The 22770-nt window shown below is 40.7% G+C and overlaps 1 protein-coding gene across 2 annotated transcripts in view; it reads right to left on the bottom strand.

The window, feature by feature from the left end:
* ST8SIA6 (ST8 alpha-N-acetyl-neuraminide alpha-2,8-sialyltransferase 6) overlaps positions 1–22770 on the bottom strand; it is a 137453-nt gene that overhangs the window by 70160 nt on the left and 44523 nt on the right. For both annotated transcript variants that reach the window (XM_033100517.1, XM_033100516.1), the window contains exon 3: positions 12007–12096. In XM_033100517.1, the coding sequence (XP_032956408.1) occupies positions 12007–12096 (90 nt within the window). The remainder of the gene's footprint in view (positions 1–12006; positions 12097–22770) is intronic.

Consider the following 22770-nt stretch of genomic DNA (forward strand, 5'->3'; position numbering starts at 1 on the left):
AGCAGAAGCTCAGGTCCTGTCTCAGACCTACAGAATCAGAATCTGTATTAAAACAAAATCCCCAAGTGATTTGTAAGCACATTCAAGTTTTTAATGGCTTCATTGAGATATAACTCATAAACCATAAAATTCACCCATTTACAGTATACAAATCAATGATTTTTAGAGTATTCACAGATGTGTACAACCACCACTACAGATAATTTTGAATATTTTTATCACCTCAAAAATAAATCCTGTACATTTTAGCTATCATCCCCTGCATCCCATAAATTTTGGTGTATTGTGTCTTCATTTTTATTCATCTCAAAGTAGTTTTTGATTTCCCTTTTCATGGCTTCATGCACCCACTGCATAGTTAGGAGTGTATTATTTAATTTCCACATATTCCAGAGTTTCTCAATTTTTTTAAATGAATATTGATTTCAAATTTTATTACAATGCAGTAACATAACATACTTTGTATTATTTCTACCCTTTTCACTTAATTGAGGTTTTGTTTTATAGCCTAGCAAATAATTTACCCTGGGGCATGTTTTATATGTAGCATCTAAGAAGAATGCATGTTGTGTTGTTGTTGGGTGGTGATGTATCCTATAGATGTCTGTGAGATCTAGCTGTTTTATAGTATTGTTCAAGTCTTCTACATCCTTGTTGATCTTCTGTCTGAATGTTCTAACTACTATTGAAAATAGGATATTGAAGTCTCCAATTATTGTTGAATTGTTTATTTTTCCCTCTGTTTCTGTCCGTTATTTGTTTTGTGTGTTTTGGTGCTGTTATTAGGTGCATATGTGTTTGTAATTGTTATCTTTTCCTGCTGGATTGATCCTTTTATTATCTCCCTCTTTATTTCTATTAACATTTTTTATTTTAAAGGTCTATTTTGTCTGATATTGGTTTAGCCACTCAGGCTTACTTGTGGTTGCTGTTTGCATGATATACCTTTTTTTCATCCTTTTACTTGCAGCCTATTTGTATATTTTAATACAAAGTGTGTCTTCTGTAAGTAGCATACAATTGAATAATGTTTAATCCAGTCTGACAATCTCTGCCTTTTGATTGCATGATTTAATCCATTCACATTTAAGGTTATTATTATTCCAATTAGATTAATCTCAGCCATTTTACTGTTTGTTTTTACATGCAGCATGTATTTTTTGTTCCTCTGATTCTCCTTTGCATCTTCTTTTGCCTTCAGTGAATATTTGCTAATGTAGCATTTTAATGTCTTTAATAGTTTTAACTACATTTTTTAGTGGTTGATCTAGGATTGACCATATATATCTAAATTTATCAGAATTGGCTTCCAATTTATACTAGTTTAATTGCACTGACTTAAGCATTACTCTTATATATATATAGCTCTAGTTCCTTTTACCCCTTTTTGTGGAATGTTTGCTACACAATATTACAACTATTAATGTTATAAAGCCAACTACACATTGATATAATGATTATTTTAGCATCTGTAGTCAATTCCTTAGCCTGATACAGCTTTGCTCCCATCCACCTCCTTTGTGCTGTTATTAGTAAATATACTACATGTATATCTGAGAAGTGCCCATGAGGACTTTGTAGGTTACTATAAGAATTTCATCTTTTATGAAATGGGAAGACACTGGAACAGAGAAGTGACCTGATCTAACTTATATTTAAAAAGATTCCTTCTGTCTACTTTGCTGAGAATAGTTTCTAAGAGAGCAGGGGTGGAAGCCAGGAGACCAAGTAAACAAAAGAGGTTTGCCATAATCCATGAGTGGAATAAAGAGCGCTCGGACCAGGGTGGATGTAGTAGGGTTAGCAAGAAACGAGCGGCTCCTGGATATGATTTGAAGCTAGACAATGAATTTAATGACAGATAATGAGAGGACTAAAACAGAAGGGTCAAGGACAAGTATAAGCATTTAGATCTGAGCATGAGAAGAACAGACTCACCATTAACTGAAGAGGGGAAGAGTGCTAGGTACAAAGTTTAGAGGGAAGTCCAGGAGATCCTGTGCCATTTGTTAGGCTGGAGATTCTTTATAGACATCCCAGGAAGTATTGAGTGGGCAGAGGTACATGCAAATCTGAGGTTCAGACAGAAAATATAAATTTGAAATCATCAGATTGTAAGGGGTATTTAAATCCATAAGACTCAGTGAGGTCCCTGAGGACTGAGAAGGAAGAGAAATGAGGCTGAGGCCTGAGTTCTAGGACACTCTGGTATCAGAAGTGAGGGGAAATGAGGAATCTGCAAAGAAGAATGAGAAAAAGAAGTGAATGTGTTGCCAGTGTTTTACTCTCTTTCTACACTGTGAGCTGATTAAAAAGTAGAAATCATTTCTTTACCATTGTATCCCTTATGCAAGAGTTCTCAGCCTGTACTCAACCACACGTACTTTGAAAATGCTCCCCGTGAGTCTGATGTACACCTCCAGGGTGAGAATAACTGTCCCTGGGACTGTCCTAGTTCCAGGCACATAGAAATTGCTGTGTATTTCTGAAATTGAGATTTAATATATATATATTTATAATTAACAGAAAAACACCCAAAGGTTTCAGGTATTACTTCTGAACTCTGACACTAATTAGCCATCAGCTATGATAGTACTAAGAGAAGCCACACTGATCCCCAAATTGCAATTAGGGTAATTGCTCTGCAAGCGAATGCTCGCTAAGTATACTTACATTGCAGAAGCTTAAGTAACGAAAAGGGAGGAAAGTATGTAGTGTTATGGAGATAGATCGCTTTTGAGTAGCTTCACATTATAAAGTCAAATGCCTTTCTCTTCTTCAATTGGTGACTTGTAATTCTGCTCCCATTAAGAGTGGTACCATAGAATGAAGAGAGAACAGTCAGAATTTCGTGCAAATCCTGGCTCTGCTATTTGTAACTGCCTGACGTTCTGCAAGCCATTTAAAGCCTCTGAGCTCACTTCTTTCACTTGTGGAACTAGAATAATGAAACCTACTCTGAGGAAATATTGCAAGGACTAAAGATGCATTTAAATTACCTCACATATAGTAGGGCTGCAAAAATAGTAGTTGTTATTAACAGTTTTGATAATTCTGGTAGTAACAATTATTATAATAAAAAAATGATAATATAAAGGATTATGAATTGAATTGTCAATTAGTTATCTAGGGCTATGAAATAAATTTACTACAAAACTTAGTGGCTTAAAACAACAATGAATGTTTATTACTGAACAGTTTCTGTAGGTCAGGAATTCATAAGCAGCTTAGCTGGGTGGTTTCGGCCCAGCAGCTCTCATTTGGATGCAAAACGAACATATTGGTTGGGCCCGAAGGATCTACTTCCAAGAAGATTCACTTACATGGCTGACAAGCTGGTGCTGGCTGTTGGCAGGGGACCATAGTTCCTTGCCTCACAGACCTCTCCATGTCCCCGTGACATGGTAACTAGCTTACTTCAGAGCAAGAAATCCAAAAGATGGCAAAGCAGAACTACCAAATTCTTTTAGGATCTGGCCTTATTTCTGCAATATCATATTGCTTACACAAAGCAGTCCCCTTCAGTGGGGTAGAGGGAAAGCAGGTGAACAGCAGGACAGGATCGCTGAGCGCCACCTTGGAATTCTGGCTACCACAAGTAGTAAATAAACTATGCCTTTAACATTACCTGTTATATTTGAAAATGTTGAACAAAGTAACAGATTTGCTTTCTTTCCCTGTACCACTTCTAAAGTTGCAAGTAATTGCAATTATTTCTTAATGACCTCAAATATGTAGGATTACTCATTGTCTTCCTATTACAAGTTTCTTTCACATGACTAGTTATTTGAGCAAGTGTGAGGAAATCTTCTGGTGTGAATACATAATCGACATTGTAGCATAACTAAAAGTCAGTGTTTCAATTTTCCTGAGGGAAAATGCAGTTTTGTTTCTACTTTCAAACCGTTATAGTACACTACCTCAATCTTGCAGCACTGTAAAAAATGATACTAAGCAACTCTTAACAAGTGTTAATTAAGGAATTCATATTAGGATTATGCTGGTTATCTTTCAACATGAACAACCACACACAAAAAGTTCCCACCCTCCCATTAACTGGTTGCCTGACCTTGAACAAATCATAATCTCATTTATTATCTTTAAACTTTGGGAGTTAGATTTTTTAGAAAAATAAAAGTCATTCATGCTCATGGTAAGAACACAAAAAGGATATAGCTTAAAATAATTTAAGAAACTATTACCTCAAATTCTTAAATTGCATGATTGTTTATTTCTTATGTATTCTTTGAGGTACAGAATTATGGTTAAAGTACCTTTTAATAGATTTGGCATTATTTTTGTTTAGCATAAATGCAAAAAAAAGTTTCAGAGACTTCTATCATTGCCTTCATATTAATTCATCTGCCCAAACTTAAAATTTTATATCAGTAAACACAGTCACTGCTTTGGGTACCAAAGAAATTTCCCAAGATATTAAGAATGTACCATGTTGGTATGATGGCTGTTTTGTATTAATTTCGTTCTGACCTCTATACCAAACAAAAGGAAGAATGGTAGATTCTGGAGCCCTTAAAAGCTGACCAGGAAAGGGAACTTAAAGAGTGATAGGTGAGAAGACAGATGAAAGTATGGGTATCACTTTTGTTTAAAATTTTATTTTATTAAATTTATTGGGGTGACAATTGTTAGTAAAATTATATAGGTTTCAAGTGTACATTTCTATACTTCATCATCTACATGTCATATTGTGTGCTCACCACCCAGCATTAATTTTCCTTCCATTACCATATATTTGATCCCCCTTTCCTTCTTCTACCATCCCCTCTCTCCCTTTACCCTCTGGTAACCACTAAACTGAGCTTTGGTTTCTTTGTTTGTCTTGTTTCTTTGTTGCTTTGTTTTATATCTCACATATGAGTTAAATCATATGGTTCTTCGCTTTTTCTGTGTGACTTATTTCGCTTAGCATAAAGATCTCAAGATCCATCCATTTGGTCACAAATGTCACTATTTCATCTTTTCTTATGGCAGAGTAGTATTCCATTGTGTATATATACCACATCTTCTTTATCCAATCATCTATCAAAGGACACTTTGTTTCCATGTCTTGGCCACCATAAATAATGCGGCAATAAACATCAGGGTACATATATCTTTAGGGATAAATGTTTTCAGATTTTGGGAGTAGATACCCAGAAGGGGATTGCTGGGTCATATGGTAATTCTATTCTTAATCTTTTGAGGAACCTCCATACTGTTTTCCATAGCAGTTAGACCAATTTGCATTCCCACTAACAGTGTAGGACCATTCCTTTCTTTCCACAGCCTCTTCAACACTTGTTACTATGTCTTGTTGATGATAGCCATTCTAATAGGTGTGAGGTAATATCTCATTGAGGTTGTGATTTGCAGTTCCCTAATAGCTAGTGAAGTTGAATTGAGCATTTTTTCATATGCCTGTTGGCCATTTGTATGTCTTCTTGGAAGAAGTGTCTGTTCAGGTCCTCTGCCCATTTTTTAAATGGATTGTTTGCTTTTTTGTTGTTGAGGTGTATGAGTTCTTTATATATTTTGGATATTAGCCCCTTATTGGAGACCTTCTTTGCAAATATCTTCTCCCATTCAGGTGGTTGTCTCTTTGCTTTGTTGATGGTTTCTTTTGCTGTGCAGAAGCTTTTTCGTTTGACGTGGTCCCATTCATTTGTTTTTGTTTTTACTCCCCTTGCCTTTGAGGTCAAATTCATAAAATCCTCTTGAACTCAACATCTGTAAGTTTAGGACCTATGCTTTCTTCTATGCAGTTTATTGCTTCAGGTCTTATGTTTAGGATTTTTATCCATTTTGAGTTAATTTTGGTGTATGGCGATATATAGCAATCTAGTTTCATTCTTTTGCACGTGGCTTTCCAATTCTCCCAGCAGCACTTATTGAAGAGGCTTTCTTTTCTCCACTGTATGTTTCTGGTTCCTTTTAGGCTCCTTTTTATCTGCCCATATATATGTGGGTTTATTTCTGGGTTTTCAATTCTATTCCATTGATCTGTATGTCTATTTTTCTCCCAATACCATGCTGTTTTCATTATTGTTGCTTTGCAGTACAAATTGAAGTCAGGGAGTTATGATACCTCCAGTCTTGTTTTTTTCCTTATGATTGCTTTGACTATTCGATGTCTTTTGTGATTCCATACAAATCTGATGATTTTTTTTTGTTCTATCTCTTTAAAAAATGCCATCTGGATTTTGATGGGGATTGCATTATATCTGTATATTGCTTTGTGTAATATGGCCATTTTACCTATGTTGATTCCACCAAAAAGCAATTAGAAACGATAAATGAATACAGTAAAGTTGCTGGGTACAAAATCAATATATAAAAATCCATTGCATTCCTATATACTAACAGTGAAATTTCAGAAAAAGAAATGAAAAAAAATTTCTTTTGCAATTGCTACAAAAAGAAGAAAACATCTAGGAATAAAATTAACAAAGGATGTGAAGGATTATACACTGAAAAGTACAAGACATTTTTTAAAGAAATTGAAGAAGACACAAAGAAATGGAAAGATATTCTCCGCTTTCAAAAACAATGAAAGCACCACAGATTTAACACTTAGTAGAAACAAGTCATGTGGCATTCTATGTCAAGAAAATCTTATATATGACCAAAAATGGTTTTTCCTGATAGACATGTTGAGATTTAGGAATACCTGCTCTGTTAGCAGGCTGTCAAGTGATATGCTCACATTTGGGTTTTTTGAAGTCTGATCTGCCATAAGTTATACCTTTCATTTCCAAGTCCATACTGTACTCTCCAAGATAATAAATAATAAAGAACACTGATGGCCAGTCTTCAATTCACTGTGCCTTTCACTCTGCACAAGGGCACCTTCTAACTAGTAGCTTTCTGGTGCCCCATTAGGAAGTTACCTTTCGGAAAATTCTATGGTTCTCTATAATTTTAAATGGGGGCATTACAAGAAATAGCTCATCAAACACATACACTCAGCGAGTAGCATATGGTTCAAACCACACCTAGCTTATGCAAGAGCTGTTTTCCAAATCTTAATGATGAGAATTTGGATCTTACCAAAAAAAGCTATCTGAATGCAAGGGACTCTTTCATGCCTTAGTGATGGTACAGGAAGTTATAGGGAGAGGCTTACTCTCTGCCCCTGAGGAGAAGATCTCTTAGTCTCTCCTTTCACTATAGATACTATTTTAACTACTCTAGTGTTTAAACAAGGTAAGAGATTACTGTGGTTAAAAAAAAAAAAGGTTGTCTTCCACCTTTGAGAAACACCATAGCCTATAGTCAACAGCACGATGAGAATGGTACTTCATATACCTGTGGCAGAGGAATCTGGTTGACCTGATTCGTGCTGTCTTTCATAGCATACAAGTCTTGGTGCCAGAGGCTTCCCAGCCACACATCACATTCCCCAACGCCAACAACACACCTACTCCACTCACAATTCTATTGGCCAGAAAGAGTTGCATGACCTCAAATGTCTAAGTGAGCCAATTCCAAACAATGGAGGTGATGTGTGTCCCCTCCAAGCTGTGTGTGTTTTCTCCATAGCATCTTCATTTTCAGCAGCAAGCTTAGGATTATCTGTTGAAAATGGCTACATGGTAAGATTGAAGGAGCCAGGATCCCTCAGTCAATACTCAGAGGAGAGTTGCTGAGTCAAGAAGGAATGTCTATATTGAAGGTAGTATGAGAGAGAATAGAATTTTGTTACAACATCGCATTTTGGGAGAATTTGCTAAAGCAGTTCATCTTCCCTGACCAAATGGCAGACACCAAACAAATAAATGTAAATTTTAGGGGATCCAAAATCATCTGAGAAAATGGAAGAGAAGCACAAGGAAGAACAGAAGCACAGCAACAAGAGGGGAAGAAATGAGTTCATTTTCTGGGTCAGTCCCTAGGAAATATCTGCTCTTAAAAAAATCAGTTCATTGGTCTGAAGCAATGCAGACCAAGACGGACAGCTTGGTTATCCATACAATCATCATCTGTCTAAAAATACAAGCAGAAAAGATTATAAATAACCTTTGCCATACTGAAAGATAAGCAAACTAGCAGTACTAAGATGGCTATGTAGCATTTTTAATACAGTATAATATTTTCTCTGGGAAATAACCTGGTGAAAGAATTGGGCTGAAGAAACCCAGAGGAATATTCAGGGGGAAAGGGTAAGGCAGGAAAACACTGAAGATTCAAAGCAAGGAGAAGAGTCAGAACAGTGAAAAACTGGTTTCAAAAAGGAGTTGAAGTTTATGGACTTAAGAATAATTTTTGAAGAGCTGGAAATTAAGAGATGGTAGAGAAAATGCTTTGAAGACTTAAGAAATCTATCCACGCATTAATTCATCCATCAAGTATTTCCTGAGCAACTACTACCGTTATGTGTGGTAGGCACCCAGGATAGAACCATGAATAAGCTCTTTGGAGTTCATAGTCTTAAACAGAGAATAAAGAATTACCCTACATAACATCCTATCCCACTGGTCCGCAGAAAGGCAACTGTTTAATTTTCCTTTATTCAAAAATACAGTCAAGACCAGTGGAGAAAAAGCACTGTTTCCCTCCCACTACAACTCCATCTTCCTAAATTCTATTTTAGCAGCCCGAAAGGGACAAATTGGCTGAAGAAAGAGAAAATTCTAAGACTTCAATAGACCGTGACAAAAATAGAGCTAAATAATTATTTCTAAGAAAATGAAATTACTTTTTATCACCACACCCTGAATAGCTTTCCTGATTGTCTCCTATAAGTCTGTAATAGCACTGGTCGCATTATGCACCATTTCTGACAATAGACAATACGACTGAAAAAATTAGTCTCCTGTGTGCAAAATAACACTTTCACAACAATGGGCAATCCGTGCCTGCTCTCTCTAGACCTTTGCCGAACAGAATACCAATGCAGGCTAATTACATAAGCTAGCTGAAAATTGTGTGCATAATGGAAAGGCGTCCCCCTACAGAACAGCCAAGAAAAGGTCTCAGCACCAAATACAAAACCACAGAAAAAAAGAGAAAGAGCAAACATGAGAGCATATGCCTAGGCATTCTCATTAGCATACCGCAGTTAACCATTTTTGTTGATGCACATAAAAGAGTTGTGAAATTCTCTGCTCGAAAAAGAATACCTTCCATCATGAAAGAATTTCCCCCCATGCTGACTCAAGTGCTTTGTTCCAATGCACAGCCATAGATCATACTCACCTTGAGGGCTTTTGTCGCTCTGGGGAGCAAAAATAGTTCTTATCAGGAAGAGAGTTGAGCGGAGTCAAAGGCAACTTCCACACATGGATTCACATGTTGAGCAAGAAGAACAACTGGCTTGTCACAGGGGATGGTGAAGCAAGGACCAGTTTTCCCAAGTTCTACTTTTCATGAGGTCTCGAGCCATTTATTTGATGCATGGAGGGGGCTGCAGGAGGTCTGGAACTCGAGTCCCTCAGGAAAAGTTTCAGAAATAGCCCAACAAACAAAACAATGGCTCCAACACAATCAAACCATGTGTAGTGCCATGTATAATACAGGAGCTACTTTAAGTCCACCCAAAATTCAATGAATTTATTGTTTCAGAAGAAGCGCATTTGTGTGTTCATTCTAGCCTTTCTACAGTAAGCAAGAGTCCTGGCAGGAATGATGGCCCGCCCACTCTGTGTCATTTAAGGGAAGTTCAAAGAAGGGACTTTTCCTAAAGTCCTGGGCGAAATGAAGGGAAATCCAAATACAATATTACGGGACTATTTACAGCTTAGCCCTAAGCTGAAAAGTGCAAGGGAAGGGTGGGGAGGGGACCAGCAGAGCCCTAACAAAAGTCACGGCCTTCGCTCAGGATGTAACATCTTCCCTCAGTCGAGGAGTTCACTAACCTGCAGCAACACCACAAGAAAACAGTTTCTTTCCCTTCTTCCCTCTTTCTGATCAATTTCTAGTGCTCCCCTCTGGGTCAAATCCAAACAAAACCAGATGACCAAGGAGCAAGGAGCCTAGAGATGAAGTCTTGGCCTCCCAGAGCAAAGAAAGACAGGCTAAACTGTAGTGAAACGGGAACTGCAGATCAGGTACAGCAAGTGGGAAGGTACTCAGCACAGTGGATTTCTCTAGGAAGCCAGGACCCAGCAGTTGGAATTCAAGGAAAAGAAAAGAATAACGTGAACAGGGCTAGCCTTTTGTAATAAACGGAGCTCACATACAGGAACTGGGTTGTGAGCCAAGATGAGCTCAAATCAGAGAGATCTCACCCAGGACCAGGCTTTCCTACTCATGTCAAAGACCCACTCGAGTAAGGGGTTCAGAGGAAGCCGAGAGTACCTGGGACATGAGGGCTGCTCTCCCTGGTCTGTCTTTCCGCACCAGACATTTAAACTACGAAACATACCCAGAAAGTTGCATGGCCTGGCTTCTACTCTCCAGGGAGACCTGCCTCAAAGATCCTGGGTCCCATTTACTATATATATAATACTTCACCAGGGAGCAGCCTGCGAGGGGCTTTCAATGGATAAGATCTCTTCTTCCCAGCAAATAGCATCAGTCTATAACCCAGAGGTGCAGTTAAAAAGAGATTAGAGCAGGTTGCCTGCCTTGGTTTCTTTTCCCCCAGGACAACCTCCCACACCCCCCAAGAAGGGAGTGAACGGATTTTAGGCAGCCACTTGAACTTCTCCTCCTGCAAACACTATATTTAAAATTGAAAGAGGAAGAGGTGTGTATGTGTGCGCGCATGTGTGTGTGTGTGTGTGTGTGTGTGTGTGTGTGTATGAGAGAGAGAGAGAGAGAGAGAGAGAGAGAGAGAGAGAGAGAGAGAGAGAGAGAGATTTTTAGGTAGAGAAAGAGAAAAACATAAAAATATAGAGGAAGGAAGGTCGCTGGCTGTCCCTTGCAAGAGACTGGCATGAGGAAATCTGCTGTTTACCTCTTACCTGAACAATCTTCCAACTTTGTCAGACAAGCCCACAGCAAAATGCAACTCAGATTAGTTCCTTTACGGGAGATTACAGGTGTAAGTAAGCAAAGCGCCTGCCTTACAGGCACGCCCTTGGTCAGTGCTGTCAGACGGGCCTCCTTTCAGATACAGACAAAGCAGTGCCTCTGCCATCAGACTCTGAGGCCACCTGTGCCTCCTGCTACATCTGAAGCTTTTGGAGCTTTTTAGATCTCCTTCCCCCCAGTTTGGACAAGATAGTATCATGAACTTTCTAAAATGCAGGATTGTAAGCAGGTGTGGGTAAGTGGGAGTGAGCCACAGCTGGGACTGGGAGTAAGTCCGTTAACCCTTCTGGGATTGTGACAATTCCGTGCAAGTGTTCATTTTTCTAAAATCAGGTCCGGAATGCTTAAAGACTGAGGACCTATAAAAGGTAAGCCAGCAAATCTACGCAGAGTTTCCAGTGAATATGAACCCAGGGGAAGGAGAGCAAGTCCCCACTGCCGGCTGGTCTGTGGGGGTCCGACAGTGATCTGCACTGTTCAGCCCCTCATCCGTTCTCCTTACCCGGAGCTCCTTGTCATGCAGAGTGTCACGCGGGGTCTCTGGTCCTCTTCCCCACATAAGAACGCAGGATATGGTAAAGCCAAAAAGGAACACCCATGGAAGCATAGCTAGGGGAGTCATACCACTATATTCTTGGTGGCGGCTGGTTGAGACAGAGGAAGCGGGAGCCACACTATCTGCAATCCGCCGTCCACTTCTCTACCAACCAACCTCACTCGCTAACTGCAATCTGCGCTTACTAGCGTAGCCACGGCAGTTATATTAGTGGCCAATGGCTAACTGGTTACAGCTGACGGCCAACTAGTTACAGCTGATGGCCATCTATTACCCGAGCCAGCACCTTTCCACGTGAGGCTGAGAGCCTGGAAACTGCTCTCTGGGACTCTGTCCCCACCAGTCCTCCAAACCCAAGGTCAAGCCTGAGCATGAATATGGCCTTATTTCCCAAATGTTTGTAAAGACGCTGTAAAACATTTTGAATACAAAACACTTATATTAAAATTAAATTAAACATGAAGCGTAGAACTTACTTTTTGGTCTTATTCGATAATGTCCGAAAACCGTCTTGCAGATTGGAGCATCTCTCTGTCAGTCGGAGTGAGTTCTCATCCAGGTAGGTGCTGTTTCATGAAACAGATTTTTTTTACAATGATTGATTTATAATGAGAGTTTATAAGATATTAGTAACAAAAATCACATTTCATTGATAAAGTGTGCTCAAATGGAGTCTGATTTTTGTTCCATTATCAGATTTCTCCATGGAAAAGAAAATTGATATTTTTCACCTCTGATGGGTCTAAATTTAAAAAAAAAAAAAAAAAAGTTCCATGATAAAGTCAAACAGAAAAGAACTCCCTCTGGAAGGCTTTATACTTTCAGGTTTTCATATTTTGGGTTAGCATGTACAATCAGCAAATTATTGAATAGTTTTAGTCATTGTATGTATAAGTAGGCTTTATATTTAAAAGATGCCATCTCTGGTAAGAAGCATGCAGACATAGGAGATCAATAGTGCTCTCCAAAAATAATGCAAGGTAAATCTGGCCTTTGATCAGTATGTAGCAGTGATATAAGGGTCTGTTGCTATTGTTCATGAACCTGGAAAATTAGAGTTAGAACAAAACCCAATCAAAAAGCAATTTAAGGAAACGGGTTATGGAGTCGGGCTGCCTGAGGAGCCTCACAGACACATGCACACTATTTAACCACTCCAGGCATTGCTGTCCGCGTCTCTACCCCTCCCTTGTAGTGTTATTGTCATGATACACACATGACATAGAAAACAATGTAAAGCACTTCGTGCCATGCCTGACATAGTAAATGCTCAAAAAATGTCAACTATCACTTTCCTTAGACTTCAAAACTGTGCCAACTGCTGTCAATATATTTATTTAACCATCCTGAAGGTAGTTGCTGACAATCACCTAATATGGGCTGGGGGCCGGCACAGGATGCTTAGGATATGGAGGCGGAGAAAACAGACACGGCCTCTTTCCTTAATGGAGCTTGCAGTCTGGTTAGGGAGAAAGATATTTATCACACGCACACACAGACACGCAAATGAATCTAGAAGTACGAACTGAGATTCGGATCCTTAAAACAGCAGTGGGTGCCATGGAGAAGTGTAATGGGGAGACCCCTGTCATGCATACTGAGGGGGCCTTTGAAACAGTGTCATTTTGATGGAAATCTCAAGGGTAATCCAAGTGACCTACACGAACTTTGGAAGTGGGGGGAACATTCCAGGCAGAAGGAAAAGTATATGCGAAGGCCCCAGCATGGGGAGGAGCCCAGAATGTTTGAGGAACTGAAAGAAGGCAGGTGCTGCTCAAGGCTCAAAGGCAAAAGGGTGTTTGGAGAAGTAGGTAGGGGCCCGAGTCCACAAGTCTGGTCAACGAGGTTTAGAATTTATCCAAATAAGAAGGGGAAGCAATAGTGTTGAGGCAGGGGAGCGATGTGACCCACTGTATGTTTTAAGAAGTTCACTATGCAGAGATATGAAATGAGGAGAATTGGGACTACAGACAAGGTGGGAAAGTTAGGAGGCTCCTGGAGGGTTCCTAGAGAGAGATGACGGCAACTTGTTTTACTAGTCAGGATAGAACACATTATGATGTCCTAACACACAACACGCACACAGTTGCTTTACATAACACAACTTCGTTTGTTGTTCCTGAAATGCCCACTGCGTGTCTGGGTGGCTTTGTAAAGCAGCTGTCTCCACACAGTTGAGGGATCCAGACTGCTTCAGTCTTGGGGCACCTTCCTTGCAACAATATGCTTCCATGACTACTGTGGCAGAAGAATGTGCTGGCAGGTCTCCCCTGCACCGGAATGCTCTCGCCCAGCCAGAACAAGTCACAGGCCCAACCTGATTGCAAAGTGGCAGTCAGAAAAGACCAAGCATCCCGAGGGTCCAGAAAGAGAGGACACTGGGATACACAAGTGCCCTGGAAGATGGCACCACACTGTCCATCAGCCTGAAGAGGAGTTGACAGATTTGAGACATATTCTGGAGATCAGACTGACAGGACTTCAAAATACATTGGATATAGGAGGTGTACAGGTGAAGGTCTAAACAAGAGATTCATAATTAATTCTCCAATATTTCTCAGAAATGTTTTCTAAAAGCACAGTGCACAGAGTACTTATGGGCTTATAAAATCCTGATATGATGTTTCTCCCCCTCCCCCACTGCCTCCCTCCTTTCCCCTCCTTCTGTCTACATGGTTCATCTTCTTTGTTTCCTGAATGTATTACTGTACTTTCCAAGGATTTGTTTATTTCTAATTGACTGTGTATTGTATTCAGGCAGCACCGTTAATGAAGTGAATTACAAAGCCAGCAGTGCTTTGAATTATGATGGCTTTGTGATATTGAATTGTAAACCTGTGACAAGCAGGTCCCCATAGGATTCAGTGTCCTATAACTTCCCTTAAAGCAGATAGTATCTTTGTTAATAAAAAGTCAGAACGGTTTTGCCCAACTGAAAATCACTGAAGATCCACGGAGAAAGCAAACGAGAGTGTGTGGGGCAAAGTGGGAATGAGAGAATGAAATCATAGGAAAAAGCAGGGTCTTAGGTGTCAGTGGGACCAAGCTTTGAATCTGGGATCTGCTCTCTGACCTTGGTCTTTGAACCTAAGGATAGGTATGCTGTAGGCTGAATGTTTGTGTCCCTGAATTCATTTGTTGACATCCTAACCCCCAAGGTGATGATATTAAGAGGTGGTGCCTTTGGGAGGTGATGAGACCATGAAGGGGGAGCCCTGAAGAATGGGATTAGTGCCCTTTTAAAATCGTCATAAGAGTCGTTGGCCCCTGGAGCCTGTGAGGTTACAGTGAAAAGATGGCTGTCTATGAGGAATCTGGACCTCACCAGACGCCAGATCTGCAGCTGCTAGGACCCTGGATTTTCCAGCCTTCGGAACTGTGTGAGATCAATTTCTGTTGTTTATAAGCCGCCCAGCCTCTGGTAATCTGTTACAGAAGCCCAGAGGGACTAAGACGTGCGATTACATGGGACGTGTGTAAGAACCCCTGGCTCACAGACATCACTAAATAAATGTTGTGTTCTTATTCTCCTAAATGCACCATTGCGTTCTCTCCTCAAGTCATTGCTACAACCGCAGCGGTCAGAACGTTCTCCCACAGAAAGTCACTTCACAGTGAAAGCAAGAGAAAGGGCAGCCCCTGGCGGTCCCTTTGCTTTCTGTTTCTCTCCTGTCCCCTTTTCATCCAAAGAGTCTTCATAGTTTTCTTCCTTTTTACCTATTGTCATTAAAACCTTCCTAGGAACATGTAGAATGCAAAATCCACAAACTTCCAACATCTGTCTATATTAGGTATCTGACCAATGTAAGACCCTTTTCACTGCCCCCTTAGACATATCTCCCAGTTCATGCTGTTTTTCACAATATTTGATATTCCGTGACAAAATTACAGATTAACAGTATAACTGCCATGTTTTAAAATGCTTGAGGACCTGACATGTAAGCGATGCCAGGAGTCCCTGGGGAGGGGAAGGTGGGTGTTAGACCTTCCAAGGAGAAGGCTAGATCGCCCAGTTAGATTAGATGATCACTCCTCTCTGCCGTGTGAATTAGTGAGAAATGGCTGTTCCATCAATCTGAGCTCATGACGAGGAACACAAGGGAGTTACTTGAAAGAAGAAAATAAGAAACCTCAGTCCTCAGTTGAGAGAGGACATGACCTATGGACCGATCCTGTTTGAGAAGCTGGCACCCTCTGTAGATAAAGACATAGATCAACTCCTCCTTCACTTCTAATTTGGGGACATCTTTCAGACAAGTCAGAGAGGACAGAGAGAAATTGACCGAGATGAGAGTAGGAATTACAAAGACCTGGAAACCTGGCAGAAGAAGAGATTGCTGCAAGACGAGTGTGGGTGGACTTGTCATCCCAGGAACATGACTGTGGATCAGGTTGAAAAGGACTGGCTGTCAAGGAGAACTTGAAATGACCGAGGCAGCTCCGGAGGTGAAGCACACCATGGCCTGCTGCCGGGAACTCACATTCCGGTAGAATAAGTCCACGATGTAAATGGACAGGGACCCCGCCCTAAAACTAATGCAAGCTGGCAGTCTGAGCACTTGGATCTTGGAAGAGAAAAAGCAGAGGCGTCAGGAAGGTTGCCAGGTAAGTGATAAGACCAAAATCCCTGGGGCCAGACTGTTGGGCCAAAATAAGAATTCTGTTTCTGTCAACTCTGATACTTTTGTTTGTTTGTTTTTAATTTCAATTTTCTGGTGAAAACCCTTTGTAAGAACTTCTTACCAGAATTAGCTAAAGAAGAGAAAAGGATCAGTCCACACATGAGAGTTGAGAGTATACCAAGACAAGTCACAGAAAGGACAGTGGCCACCCTCCTGGAGACCGACGAGAACTCGGTGGACCAAGTTCACACTTGACGTCTCCCAGACCAGACTGCCGAGATGACTCTTTAATCACTGCATTACAAGATCACAATCTCTGCCCACTTGTCACTATGTGGGACTGCTTGTCTGCCCATTTGTAGCATTTGCAACGTCTTGCCAACACTCTAAATTCCCAGCTCCCTTGATATTTTGTCACACTCAGCTGGCAAATCTGCAATAAGGGAACAATAGAGCCCCTGGAATAATACATTCCTATATCTAACTCCTTCCCCTAGAACTGCTGGGGGGGAAATCACACAGTAGGTGGGTTGGTGTCCAATGTGCTTGGCCTCTTATTCACCTTGACAATTCTATTACATGGCACCAGCGACCGCCGTCTTCCATCTCCCTCAGTAGCTACCTTACATGTTCACTGTTCTGCTGTCTTCACCATTCTGTGCCTTCCTCGCTTATTTAATCATGCTTCCTATTTCAGAAAAATAATGAGGCTGCCTGATGTGAACTGATGTTTAGCTATAAGCCATCCCCAATTTCAATCTCAGAGAAAGAAGTATCTCCCTCTTACAAAAGGATAAGCCCCCTGTCATCCCATCGTTCCCCATCTCCTCTAAGATCCAGGCCCATCTCTCCATTTTTCTCTTTACTGAATCTTCACCCTTTCCCTTCCACTGTCTTCTCCTTCTCATGCTCAATTCTCTACCATCTCAAAGTCAAAACCAAACCAAATAACTCATTCTGCTATTCTCCTCTACCTAATACCTCGCTCCTCCTTCAAACTGTAACCCACTACTGTCCCTTTCTTTTACTATGAACCCACTAAACCATTCTTGGAAAGCATCTCCAAATTCAGCAGGTATTTCCGTCCTCTTCCTTTACCCCCCAGAAGTATTTGAACCACTGACCACTCACTCGCCCCTGTTCCCATCACAGTCTTCTCTCTTTGTTCTTCTACCTCTGACTGCCCATCAGAGTCTTTTTGCAGGTTCCTTCTTGGATCAATCCCTAAGTGTTGGTGTCTCCCGTGGTTCTTTATCTGCCTGTTACTTTAAAGCAACGGGTTGGCATTCAGTTACAGCATTGCCCAGGACTTTCTCCAGGTCTCTGGTCTTCTCGGCCTGCCTGTTTCTCTCAACATCTCAACCAACCTCTTCTCCCTTAGGCTCCATCCTCACTGCCCCCGAGGTGAGTGGCCACGTGTGCACACTGGACCATGTCATTTCCCTGCTCCAAGACCTTCCGTGATTCCCGTTAGCCTCAGGACATGCCCCACAACCCTGGGCATATAGAGCCCCGGACCATGACTCGTCTTTTACCGACAGTTTGCTAACCATTAAATGGTACGAATTCCTCTTTCTCCATTCCTTGCAAGTCATATGATGGATTCTGACTGCTTCCATTATTTAATTATAGAATTTGTTTGGTACTGGCAACCAAGCCTCCAGGCACATTTTCATCACTTCAATCTGTTAGAGGGGAAAAAAATCTTTAATAAGATTGGGGGGAAAAAGATACACAAAAACAAGCATTTCTGCTATCATTATTATCCGTGTGGCTGATCTGCTTTTTAGAAATTTTATCTTTATAGGTCAGTCTTGAGTTAAAAGTGATCACTTTACAAAACCACCTGGCAACATTTCACAGAATAGCAAGAAGCTTAGAGATTACAATGGCTCCTGAAAACATAATAAAAATAAAGACTTTGATAATGCAAAAACAAAAACAAAAAAACCCAAGTGATTCGATCCCTACAAAATAATGTCATCAGTACTTACTGGGCATCCACAAGGACCTCTAAACAGAGTTTATGTCGCACTCTGAGCATGACATTTAATTAGTGCAATCATGCAATCAGTCTCTTGGACAAGTAAAACATCCCCAAAAAAATCTGGCTGTAGGTGACTAAGGAGTTTCAAGAACATCCAAATTCTATTTACAGAGGCCAAAATGGGGGCAAAACTAGATTGTGAAGCTCAAAAAACAAGCTCAAAACCGAATCAATTTTACTCTCTCTGAAGAAAGAATTTCTTAACAGATGGAGAATGCAGCCTAACAATGGAAAGCCCAAAGAATAAGAATTCATCCATAATTCTTCTCACGCTCCTTCCCCATTCCTGGAAACAGGAGCTGATGAGCCAGAAGCCCATGCTGACCAGCAGGAGAAACCCCCTGCAGAGAGGTGTAAGTACAACAGACAAGAGTGGCCACCTGTGCTCTGACTTCAAGCTCATCAAGCAAACTTCTAATTATAATATGCTACTCCCACCCCACCACCATATAGTTTTCCTGAGAGAGAATGGCGCACGTCCCGCCCACTGCATATAGTTTGATTACTCTCTTTAATTGACAAATTAATATTCTGGTTTATAAATCACCCTCCTATGAGCTTGGTTAACACACGTCTGTCTTTGAAATACCAATAGTTCACAGGAACTGACACAACCAAGTCTTGGTGCCTACAGAGATGAGGGGAACCCTGGCCTGCCTCTTTGTTCAGTCATTCACCAGGCATCGATGGAGTCCCTACCATGTGCCACTGAGAATGGTGGCAGCTGGAGATGGGACAGTGAACAAGACAGTGTCCTTGCTGCCTTGGAATAGAGAGCCCAGTGAGGAGGACAGACAAGTATGAGTTCCAACAATTAAGTTCTTGAACTCATCCTAGAAAAAGTGCTACATACCTCATTACTGAATATCACTACGGTCACCTTTGAAGTACTCCCCTTGGGAAGCTATGCACCGATACCAGTGCCTAGTCCACCCTTCAGAGAAATTTTGGGACTCTTTTTGTGGAGGTGCCATCTGAGCTGTCATCATATTACCCTTGATGTCCTGAATGTCACCAAAATGTCTTCCTTTCAATATTTCCTTTATCTTCGGGTAAAGGAAGAAGTCATTGGGGGCGAGATCAGGTCAGTAAGAAAGGTGTTCCAATAGTTATTTGTTTACTGGCTAAAAACTCCCTCAAAGACAGTATCGTGCGAGCTGGTGCGTTGTCGTGATTTAAGAGCCATGAATTGTTGGCGAAAAGCTCAAGTTGTCTAACTTTTTCACTCAGCCTTTTCATCACTTCCAAATAGTAAATTTGGTTAACTGTTTGTCCAGTCGGTACAAATACATAATGAATAATCCCTCTGATATCAAAAAGGGTTAGTAACATCACTGCAACAAGTTAGCGAAGTTAATTGTCCACCATCATAAACACATGCTTACTATGCTGAGTTTGCAGAATGTACGCTGGCTATTTTTCTGTAATGATATTCATTTCAAGAAACCATGAATCTGTGCTTTGGTGGAGGTCATTTAATTCAAAATACAGGAACTGCTTATCAAATGACTACATAGAACTTCCCTTTTTATACATGAACACTGCAGTCAACTAAAATTGTAAAAATTTCTGGACATAATCTCCGTTAATTTGGCTTTCTCTTAACTTTTACCTGCCTTTGGTTACCCATGATAAAGAATAGTTAGCTAGCTGTCTACTACTAAATTAGTTACCATACGTATTCCAGCCCCCCGCCCATTGTTGAAAGATAGTTTTCAAAAAGGTAAAATCATAAATCTCATACAGATATAAAATGAACACGTGTTATTCATAATGAGGGAACCAGGAGAAATCAAAGCACAGACACACTTATAGATCAGGAATATTGAGATGAATAGACAAATGGAGGCAAAACTGGTGGAGGGGAAGGGAAGTCAATTGGACCTCCACCAGATAGGACACAACTGGCATATTTATAGAGAAGAATTACTTTGCGTTTATCTGAGTTAATCAGAGCGTACAGAATTGTAATATTGCTTCCAAAGGATCAGAACCACGTAACTCAGAGGCGTGATCTGAACAACGCCAACTTATCCGTTGAAGCACAAAATTTTCCGTAAACTATTAACAGTATCACTGTCCATCATGATAATGTTAAAGGAAGGATCCATAGTCATGAACCTGGTAGACTCCACTTTTTCTGAATTCCAGTCTCCTCCACTCCTCCACTGCTTGCTCCAAGGGAGCCTGGCTTTGGTGTGAGTCCTTTGGGGCAGAGACGAAGCACTGACTACTTGAGAAGGCTGAAGTGAGGGTTACCAAAAGGACAACTACCATGTGGGGATAGGTTAAAACTTCAAACCCAGGTGGGAAAGAGTAGGATCCTAAACAGGAAATTGAATCGTTAGCAAAGTAGAGATAAAATTTTAAAAGGAGCAAATTGGGAACAAGTGGAAGAAAACAAGTGACAATCATTGGAGCACCCATGTCCCATACCACTGGTCCTTAAGTGTGAGAACCTTGGGGGCTCAAGACAATCTCAGAAGTGTAGAGTTAGAGTAGAATTCATCTATAGTGCAGTGTTTCTATGTCTTTTTCAACCCACTTCCAACAATCCTTTCTTACTGTATACAGCCAAGATTATTTTGAGCTCTCCTTAAGGTGCTTTGAACTTAAAAACCTGGGATAAACTGAGTATATTTTTAATACTAATATCCACATTCCTTAATGCAAAACTTCTTATCTACCCTCCTGGTTATGCATGAAGATCGTAATTACAACATCTGTTGGATGGTCATTAGGTGTCAGATACTGTTTTAAACACCTCATACAGGTGTCATATCATTTACTGCTCGCAATGAATAGACAGGGTAGGCACTGTGTCCATTTTATAGATGAAAAAACAAGGCACTGGAAAATTAAAGAACACACCTAAGTCACCCTGTTCGTTAGAACTGGAGTGGAGTCTGACCCCAGACGTGGTGTTTCTGTGTTCTTAATCACTATGCTATTCTACCTCCCCTTACAGAGACAAAATTTGTCCTTCAGCGGAAAGCTATTTATTGTCTATAACCCATCCAGGTTGCTTGATTCTGAGCCAATAGGACAAAGATTCTCTCCTTGACCAAAATCTAGTCAGGCTTCTCTCTGCTCTTTTCAACTAGGCCCAATCCTTGGGCCTGTCCCAAAGAACCCAATGTTAGCACGAATCTTGCTAGGTCAGTTTCGCTATAATCCTTCTTCCTCCACATGTGATCACTCTCGATATTGACCAAATTCCTCATTCCCCATGAATCCCCAGGAGAAATCTGATCACCATGGCCTTCCTTCAGCAAGAATCCTGTCAAGCCAGTTTAGCTAGAATCCCTTCTTACACTTGAATCTGGCTCTTAGTAATTTTCCCTTGATAAAAAAGTAGCAGGCCCAAAATGGAGTCACTTATGCTAAGCAAACCAAGACTTAATACCTAACCTGCTCGCAGTTTCAGCTTCTAACCTTTAACCAGTCAATCAGGAACTCCCTGGTCAGGACTAGTGAGGTAATCAGCCTGATAGACCCTTTCTATTCCCCACAGGAAAATGGCCTACACCTAAAACAATGCACTGTTTTCTCTCTTTATTAGAAAACTTCCTTGGCCCTCTCCTTTCTGCCTTTAAAAGCCCTTCCTTTTCCAGAGCTCTTTGAAGCTCCTTTCTATCTGCTAGATGGGATGATGACCGATTCACGAATCATTGAATAAAGCGGAATCTTGTTTAAAATGTACTCCGTGGAATCTTGTTTTTGTAACACCATCCCCTACCCTGCTCCTTAGCTATACATTCCCACATTTCCTGGTTGTATTTAGAGTTGAGCCCAATCTCTCTCCCCCACTGTACCGCTGCAGTGGTCCCTATACCTAGCAGGCTAGAACTGAATAAAGTCTGCCTTACCATTTTAATAAGTGTCATAAATCATTTTTTTTTCTTTAACAGAGCTATTTTGCAATTCTATAAACTGTAGCTAGCTGACAGCAATGCAAAATAATTCTTGTCTGTAGGCATGCAAATGAATTATGTCCAGTGGAGAGACAACTCTCCCCCACGGTGGGAAAATTAGTTTGCTTCCATTTTCACATTCATCTCAATAGTCCTGATCTATATACATGTCCGTTCCTTTGAACTAGTTGCAATACCTTACCAGTTTCCTCAGTGACGAGTTAAATAAAATCTTTAAAAAGTGTTAATTTCCATATCTGTATGAGAGACGTGACCTTACCTTTTCAATGAAAATGATCTTTTAAAACCATGAATGAGAGTGCTGAAAACATTTCTGAATTGAATGAAGTGATTACCCTGTTCAAGAGGATAAACTTTGGTGGCACGTGGACCAGATATAGTTCAGATCCCTGCTCTGCTACCATAGGATGCTCAGCCCCAAGAGAGTTATTTAACCCCTCTATGCTTTCAGCTCCACGTGCAAGGTGGCAAGATAGAGATGATACTGTTTGTGTGACAGATGTGGTGGTGCAAAGTTTGTAAGAGATAATGCATAAAAACGCTCAGCACAGTGATTTAAACGGAGAGCCCACTTAAGCAGCACTCAGCAGGGGTCCGCACAGCGGTTGTCATTGTCGTGGCATGCCTCTAGAAGCC

This window comes from Rhinolophus ferrumequinum, assembly GCF_004115265.2.
Source record: "Rhinolophus ferrumequinum isolate MPI-CBG mRhiFer1 chromosome 5 unlocalized genomic scaffold, mRhiFer1_v1.p scaffold_110_arrow_ctg1, whole genome shotgun sequence".
NCBI lineage: Eukaryota > Metazoa > Chordata > Mammalia > Chiroptera > Rhinolophidae > Rhinolophus > Rhinolophus ferrumequinum.